This window comes from Amblyomma maculatum, chromosome 3 (genome assembly GCF_055883805.1).
Source record: "Amblyomma maculatum isolate TAMU_Amacu chromosome 3, ASM5588380v1, whole genome shotgun sequence".
Classification (NCBI taxonomy): Eukaryota; Metazoa; Arthropoda; class Arachnida; order Ixodida; family Ixodidae; genus Amblyomma; species Amblyomma maculatum.
This window is the reverse complement of record NC_139346.1, coordinates 142,024,377-142,032,504: the sequence shown is the minus strand read 5'-3', so window position 1 is coordinate 142,032,504 and position 8,128 is coordinate 142,024,377. Positions and strand designations below refer to the sequence as shown.

General features: G+C 49.7%; 1 protein-coding gene and 6 non-coding genes across 7 annotated transcripts; all 7 read right to left on the bottom strand.

Annotated features, from left to right (window-relative positions):
• Positions 1–519: 519 nt before the first annotated feature.
• On the bottom strand, positions 520–601 carry TRNAS-GCU (transfer RNA serine (anticodon GCU)). The gene has a single exon. It is a non-coding gene; the product is annotated as a tRNA-Ser (tRNA).
• A 74-nt stretch (positions 602–675) lies between these two features.
• On the bottom strand, positions 676–756 carry TRNAS-GCU (transfer RNA serine (anticodon GCU)). The gene has a single exon. It is a non-coding gene; the product is annotated as a tRNA-Ser (tRNA).
• Positions 757–1,419: 663 nt separating this feature from the next.
• LOC146196226 (uncharacterized) lies at positions 1,420–5,764 on the bottom strand. Its single transcript, XM_084598127.1, has one exon. The coding sequence runs from the start codon at positions 5,744–5,746 to the stop codon at positions 4,499–4,501; it is 1,248 nt and encodes a 415-aa protein (XP_084454253.1). The 5' UTR covers positions 5,747–5,764; the 3' UTR covers positions 1,420–4,498.
• Positions 5,765–5,856: 92 nt separating this feature from the next.
• On the bottom strand, positions 5,857–5,938 carry TRNAS-GCU (transfer RNA serine (anticodon GCU)). The gene has a single exon. It is a non-coding gene; the product is annotated as a tRNA-Ser (tRNA).
• Positions 5,939–6,013: 75 nt separating this feature from the next.
• On the bottom strand, positions 6,014–6,095 carry TRNAS-GCU (transfer RNA serine (anticodon GCU)). Its single transcript has one exon. It is a non-coding gene; the product is annotated as a tRNA-Ser (tRNA).
• A 74-nt stretch (positions 6,096–6,169) lies between these two features.
• On the bottom strand, positions 6,170–6,251 carry TRNAS-GCU (transfer RNA serine (anticodon GCU)). The gene has a single exon. It is a non-coding gene; the product is annotated as a tRNA-Ser (tRNA).
• Positions 6,252–6,325: 74 nt separating this feature from the next.
• Positions 6,326–6,407, bottom strand: TRNAS-GCU (transfer RNA serine (anticodon GCU)). The gene has a single exon. It is a non-coding gene; the product is annotated as a tRNA-Ser (tRNA).
• Between the last annotated feature and the right edge of the window lie 1,721 nt (positions 6,408–8,128).

Here is an 8,128-nt window from a genome sequence, read left to right as displayed (position 1 = left end):
CCAGTGAAGTTTGAGTCGCACGTCCTGGTTCGCCGGGTCAATCATCAAGCAGCGACCGTTTTTCACACAAAGCTCACCTACAATCACAATCTTGGTCACTGCTTCAGTATCCTTGAGAGTAACGGCCCAGACGTGGCTCATCCGATACGCCCCCATTGCGATAACGTCGGGCATTAGCGAGTGTTGCGCCAAAGCATCCCGGAAATCTTCGACCGGTGCGGGCGGGCCCTGATATCCGCATGCAAAAAAATGGTATTCAAAACAAACCGACCTGTTGGCAGTGCAGGCAAAACAACCTGGTAAGTATTGTCCTGTTCAGCAGTCCAGTTACCGCGGCCTGACATGGCCGCTGTAGCCGCTCCTGAGGAGCCCTGCATCCTGCGTCCGTTCACTGGCGTGGCCGGAAGCAGAATCCCCATCGCCTTAACCTCTCGGCCACCTCGTCCGGATAAGCATTGCAGCAGCCGAGGGCAGCGCCTAGATTTCCACAAAGGAATTCAAAAGACATAAAACAGCTTCCGACGAGGATGGGATTCGAACCCACGCGGGCGGAGTCCAATGGATTAGCAGTCCATCGCCTTAACCTCTCGGCCACCTCGTCCAGATAAGCAGTGCAGCAGCCGATGGCAGCCCCTAGATTTCCACAAAGTAATTCAAAAAATATAAAACAGCTTCCGACGAGGATGGGATTCGAACACACGCGGGCGAGCCCAATGGATTAGCAGTTCATCGCCTTAACCTCTCGGCCACCTCGTCCAGATAAGCAGTGCAGCAGCCGATGGCAGCCCCTAGATTTCCACAAAGAAATTCAAAAAATATAAAACAGCTTCCGACGAGGATGGGATTCGAACACACGCTGGCGGAGCCCAATGGATTAGCAGTCCATCGCCTTAACCTCTCGGCCACCTCTTTTTTTTTTTATTTATTTCCTGGCTTTGGTTCATACCATTTCACAAGAACACAACACGAATAACACAAAACAAAGTACATATTGGAAGGTCATCATCAGCCAATGTCAGGCTGGCTTCGTCTCAGTACATTAAAACTCCCGCAACGACAGCAAAGGCTCTACCCTTGAGAGCCATTCGGGAGGTTCAGCAGCCACTTTCTGTATGGCAATAAACCAATTCACACTTTCTCGAAAGTATAGTCTAGCGGGTCGAGCATCCCTGTCGCAGTGATAGCCCGCCATTCTGGAGCGCCATATAGAGTGGAGGCCCATGAGCATGATTAAATCATACGGAACGCCATCTTCATTATCAATGCTTAAATACCGGATGCCGTGGGAGTCTAGTGGAAATTCTTTCTTTATCGTACGTTGCAAAACATCCCAGAAATAAACCCCTTCCCAACAATGCAAAATAACATGGTCTATTGTTTCCGGCTGCTTGCAGATTAAACAGTGCGCCCCCCACGGTAAAAAAAAAAAATCCCTTTCCTCCAAAAACTTCTTTACTGATAATGTTCCGGTGTGTAATTTAAAGAAAAATGTCTTAGCTCCTGGCGACACCTGCATTTTCTTTACTCTCTTCAAGACATCTCTGCCCGGACCTCCACTGTATAAGGTTCTGTACAAGGGTTGTGGCAAAACAATGTCACATAAATCGCGATACAGCTTTTTTCGTTTTACAGTGGACAAATATTCATTAGAAAAATGCACTGAAAGAAATCTTACACTAGCGACGACCTCCCTGTAATAACCAAAAATCCCACCCGTAGCTTCTTCGGTGGAGACAACAAACTCCGGCAGTAGGCGCCGTAGCCTAACTTGGCAGATGGTGCGTAAGAAAGGGTCCGAAGCATCCCAAAAAAACAAAAACCGGTTGACCACCTGCCGTAAAAACAGATGGCCGAGTCCCAAACCGCCGTCTTTTACCCGACGGAACAAATTCGTCCTGCTGCAGCGTTCCCATTTACCTGCCCAAACAAAAACGGCGAAAATCCTGTGTAACTTCTGTACGTTTACGCGCGAACAACTCAAAACTTGCATTGCGAACCAAAGTTTGCTGATAAAAAAAAGATTGCATACAGTAGCTCTGGCAAAAATCGACATGTTGGCGCCTTTCCACTTCTCGGCTCTCTCCCGTAGTTCGGTCATTTGCCCTTTCCAATAATGCTCGCTTTCGCGGTAGGCATCCAGCTCGACCCCCAAGTACTTGGTAGGTATGTCTGTCCACGTAACATTGGCAAAGCGATCTGGTTTCGACGGCCACTGTCCATGCCAGAGCCCAAGGCACTTGGCCCAGTTCACCCCGCTACCGGTAACTTGAGAGAACTCACGGATACATTTGACAGCCTCGGTGATACTCTCCTGGTCAACCGTAAAAATAACGATGTCGTCTGCATACGCGAGCAGCTTCACTTCGGCTGCTTGTAACCTAAACGCACTAATGTTGACATTATTCATAAGTTTCATGCACAATGTTTCAATATAAATGCAAAACAAAAGAGAGCTGAGGGGACAGCCCTGTCGCACCGAACGCTGCAGTCGAATGGGGGCTCCCAGACTCTTATTAATAATCACTCTCGTCGTGCAGTTACGGTACGCCAGGGCCACACCCTTACATATAACTGAACCAACATTCACATGTTCTAAAAGGGAAAACAAAATTTCGTGATCGACGCAGTCGAATGCTTTTTCGAGGTCGATCTGAAGCATGGCGACCCGACCATCCCAGTCATCACAACACTCAAGGACACTTCGCGCCTTTTGAATGTTGGTCACTATTGACCTCCCTTTTATCCCACACGTTTGGTGTGGTCCTACTATATCCTTAATAACCGTTTGCAACCTTCGGGCCAAAACCTTCATAAAAATTTTATATTCAACGTTTGTAAGTGCTATGGGTCTGTAAGATGTTACCAGGCGTAATTTGTCTATTTCATCAGTTTTAGGAATGAGTACGGTGTGGGATGACCCTTATGACGGAGGCAGGGCATTTACTGTGTAGGCATCGTTATAAATTGCGTTCAAAATAGGTGTGATTTTGTACTTAAATTCTTTGTAAAAACCCGCGCTGAACCCATCCGGTCCCGGCGATTTACCGGCATTTAAACTGTCAATAGCGTGCTCCACTTCTGTTTCAGTTATCTTTAGTTCTAATCTCTCTTTCACTTCATCGTCCAGACGCGGTATCGTCGCCAGAAACTTATTCTTAAAAGTGATAGCGTCTACCGTGTGGGATGCGAAGAGGGTTTGGTAATGGGCGTTGAACGCTGCTTTGATGTGGTCGTTGTCCGCCGCCAAGATACCGCCCCAATCTATTTGGTCGATGTGGTTCCGTTGAGCGTTTGCTTTTTCGAACCCCAGCGCTCGTTTTGATGGCGCCTCCCCTGCAGCTGTGTCTTCTGCCCTTGCCCTCACTAACGCACCTCGATAACGATCTTCGTCTATCAATTCTAGTTTTTGCTTTGTTTTCCGTATATCTTCAATCCATTTCCCCGGCGCTCGAGCTTCCTGTTTAAGCAACGTACGGAGCAGTGTCCTTAACTCCGTCTCTTTCTGTTTTTCCTCAAACCGTATACAGGTTGCCCTCTCTATTGCTTTAATTTTTATAGTTTCTTTACACAGCTCCCACTGTTGCCAAAGGTGCATATTTTTACTTGGGTTTATTTTTTCAATTTCTTCTTTTACTATGCGGGTAAAATGTTCATCCTGCAAGAGTTTATTATTGAATTTCCACATTTCCCACGAAAAAGAATTCCCTCTCTTTACCCATCCAAAAGAACATTTAACTAAACAATGGTCTGAAAACGATACCGGCTCTACTTCATAACTATTGTATTCAGGTAAGATGTCGAGGGATGCATAAATGCGGTCCAGCCTTGCATGGCTCGAACCCTGGAAGTGCGTGAGCTTTACGGTGCGGGCTCCCTCGAGACACTCTGCCACATCCTCGAGGTTACACTCCTCAACAATTCGCGATAGCACTTCAGTGCTTGCGTCTCGGTATGGCCGCCGGCTTGTCTTGTCTCGCGCACTAAGGACGCAATTAAAATCACCTAGGACGATCAGTTGTCTATCGGTACAGAGCCGCTAATGGATGCCTTGGAAAAACTGCGCCCTTTCATCTGCTACATTAGGCGCGTAGAGACAGACAATCCGCCAATCCGTGCTATTCAGCGAAAAATCTAGAAGTGCACACCAGCCCGACTCACAAGAAAAATGACCAAGCACTTCAAGCCCCGGCAACTTCTTCACAAAAAGAACACAGCCAGCCGATGTGCCTACAGCGTGGCTAACCACAGCAAAAAACCTAGGCGTGAAACGTTGCACCATGCTCTCGGTCTCTTCCTCACCGTCAACTTTCGTCTCCTGCACAGCTAATACATCAATATCATGCTCCGTTAAAAGTCGGTACACCTGGCCTTGTTTTCTCTTTCCTGCCAGACCTCTAACATTTAGCGTGGCGACCTTCAACGGTGATGCAGGAGCCATTTTTTAAATAAGAAGAAGAGACCGAAAGCACGGTGCTTACCTCTCGCGCCTAGCACAAGGCTAGACGCCTCCGTCGCTGCTGGCGCCGTCCTCCTCGAGCTTCTGGCCGTGCTCGAGAGGCGCCGTGTCGCCGGCCCGCCTCTCGCTCGCAAGGTTTGGGTGAAGCTTCAACGTGGGCCTCCTTGTTTGAGGCGCCTTTGCTGGTGGTTCCTCGGAAGTGGGCGTTGCCTCCTTGTCGTCGCCGGTGCTGGTGTCGGCATGTGGGCGTTTCCCGGTGGTAGCGGCCGTGGTCGTCCGACCACCGCAGTTGTGCCGGTGAACCTCGCTCACTTCCTTTGCTTCTGCGTCCTTGGGAGCCGGCAGGCTCTCCGCGTCCGCTGAGGTCTCCTCGCTTGGCTGTGGCAAATTCACCGTAGCTGGCGCGAGCTCTGGCTTATCGGCAAGGGGGGCGTCGCCACTCGGAGTCACCGAGGTGCCCTGCGACACGGGAACCTTGTCCAGCACGTCGGCACCCTTTGCTGCTTCCTCAGCCTCGGCGACGTCCATCAGCTCCCTGTTGTCGTCCTTCGCACCGAGCCCGGTCGCTGACGCGTAGGTGCGGACGCAGTCCTCGTCCGCGTGTCCATAGCGCCTGCACTTGGAGCACCTGGGCACCTTGCAGTCACGGCGAACGTGGCCTGCGCCGTGACACCGCAGGCACTGCATCGGCCGCCCGGGAACCACCACGAGAGCCAACTCGCCGGCGACGCGAAGCTGGTGGGGCAGGTCGTCCACCTTCATACCTGGCTTCAACTTGAGCAGCACTGTTCTCGTGGTGGATCCCTTTTCCTTCATTCCAACGACGCGCCAACGCTCCCGCGTCACCTCGGTCACGTTTCCGAACGCCGCGAATGCAGTCCGGATGTCCTCGTCTTGGACACCGTGTAGCATCCAGTGCAGGCGTAGCTTCACCTGCTGGTCTTCAGGGTCGAATATGAGGCAGCGGCGTCCCTTGACTTCCAGCTCCTTTAAGGCGGCCAGCTTCTTCGCGGCTTCCGTGCTGTTCATGGTTACCGCCCACACATGGTTGATTTGGTACGCCCCCAACGCCACGACGTCGGGGAGCGCACCGACGTTAGCGAGGGCATCCCTGAAGTCCTCGACCCTGTAGGGCCTCATACGCACGTCGCCGTGCAAAAACATCGTGTTTAACACAACACGTCCGGTGGGCAGGGTAGGCAAAACGATCTCGTAGTCCTTGTCTTCTTCGGCGCTAAACCTGTTTCCGCGGCCAGCAACGGCCGCTATCGCCGCTCCGACGGAGCTCATGATTCTGCGACCGTTCGCTATCGCGGCCACCTCGTCCGGATAAGCATCGCAGCAGCCGAGGGCAGCGCCTAGATTTCCACAAAGGAATTCAAAAAATATAAAACAGCTTCCGACGAGGATGGGATTCGAACCCACGCGGGCGGAGCCCAATGGATTAGCAGTCCATCGCCTTAACCTCTCGGCCACCTCGTCCGGATAAGCATTGCAGCAGCCGAGGGCAGCGCCTATGATTTCCACAAAGGAATTCAAAAAATAGAAGACAGCCTCCGACGAGGATGGGATTCGAACCCACGCCGGCAGAGCCCAATGGATTAGCAGTCCATCGCCTTAACCTCTTGGCCACCTCGTCCGGATAAGCATTGCAGCAGCCGAGGGCAGCGCCTACATTTCCACAAAGGAATTCAAAAAATATAAAACAGCTTCCGACGAGGATGGGATTCGAACCCACGCGGGCGGAGCCCAATGGATAAGCAGTCCATCGCCTTAACCTCTCGGCCACCTCGTCCAGATAAGCAGTGCAGCAGCCGATGGCAGCCCCTAGATTTCCACAAAGGAATTCAAAAAATATAAAACAGCTTCCGACGAGGATGGGATTCGAACCCACGCGGGCGGAGCCCAATGGATTAGCAGTCCATCGCCTTAACCTCTCGGCCACCTCGTCCGGATAAGCATTGCAGCAGCCGAGGGCAGCGCCTATGATTTCCACAAAGGAATTCAGAAAATAGAAGACAGCCTCCGACGAGGATGGGATTCGAACCCACGCCGGCAGAGCCCAATGGATTAGCAGTCCATCGCCAAACACTGCATATACGACTTTTAATATTTTCATTGTGTTTGCAAATCGGAGATAAACAAAAAACAACCTGTTTTGATCAGCGTAGTCATCACTGATGTAACATTTTGTCATGCGCTCAAACAAAAAATCGGGGTAACATCGGCGAAACCATGTCTTTCGCGAAATTGTTCATGAATTCAGTGTTCCTTCTTTGCGAATAGAAACTGGCAATTGCATTTGTGCGTACAGTGATGAGGAACCTTGTAGATTCAGCGCATGTGTCTGTCGCGCCTTTTCTCTCGACCCGTCTGTAAGCGCTATTTCTTCGTTTCGTTCAGCATGAACCAATCAGCCCGGCAAAGCACTCTCAATATCTCAGCCTACATTTTATAAGATGGACGTACAGTTCTTGCTCACTGTAGAAGAGAACCATCTCGATGTACAGGCTGCGTGGAATCAAGTGCCGGAGTTTCCTGCACTGACAAAGAAGGAAAGGCATAAATCATCGTAATCGCGATAAGCCACCACTGATTACTTGCATTCTTTTCCTGGCAGAAATACAGAGTGAACCCGGATGGTGAAACTTGACAAATCAGTAGCGATTGTCTACTCTTTTGTAAAAAATGTGCTCATAACGGGTTCCCCACAACACTGGGCGAAGCCTTGCACGCACCACATATATGGGTTGCGCTTGATGGCCCATTTCCAAAATATACGATTGCCATTTCTGCGAAACATGGACATTGTTTGGCAAGCGGAGTTCTATGAACCATGGCAAGTACAGCTCTTGTCAAAAGTGTAGAGCCCGGGTGGTCTACGTCTGAGCTGTGTAGTGGAGCTGATATAGCATTACTGGAGGTCCTTCCCATAGGAGAGGGTAGGGCAAAAAATCTTCTTACTCTCAAAAGATTTGGAACATCGTAATTACATTACAAGCCACACGAAGCGGCTCACAATCAGACCCCTTGGCCTCTACACTTTTGACAAAGACAGTACATGCACCAGCAAGCGGTCTGTTAAGCGGTACACTCCCAAAATTAGGTCGTCGCGGGTTGTAGGCAAGCTCGTTCAATTTCGTGGGCATAAGTTTAAATCAAGACGGAAACGTTCAAAACAATTCATATTGACATAGTTTCGTCAACTGCAATAAACGGTCGATATACTCTCTTTTTTTTCACTAATTAGTTTTGTGTGCTAGCGAAATGCTGGCTTTCAATGTCGTTATGGCGCCCCTGAACTTGTTTTGTGCGCCAGAGTTGAAGGCATTTTTCGTTTCGTAAAACTTCAAAGAAAGTGCCTATTCTATTCGAATTCGGTTCGCATCAAAATACTATTATTTCTACAAGCCTATTTAGATTTCTTTGTTACAAATGCGCTCATATTCCTCATTATTCCTCAAATGACATTCTTTCCTATGTCTCGCGCTGCAAGTATCTGGGTCCATGCATCCCAAAACTCCAAACATCACAAAGCACGGTAATCAAGCTTGAAGCAATGCAAACCAACACTTTTTTAGGTCTGAACTTAAGCTGTCTACCCCAAAAGTCTCGCCTGCATAATCAATTGTGCTCCCATACTAGATTATGAGGTTCTAATCTTGGACATGT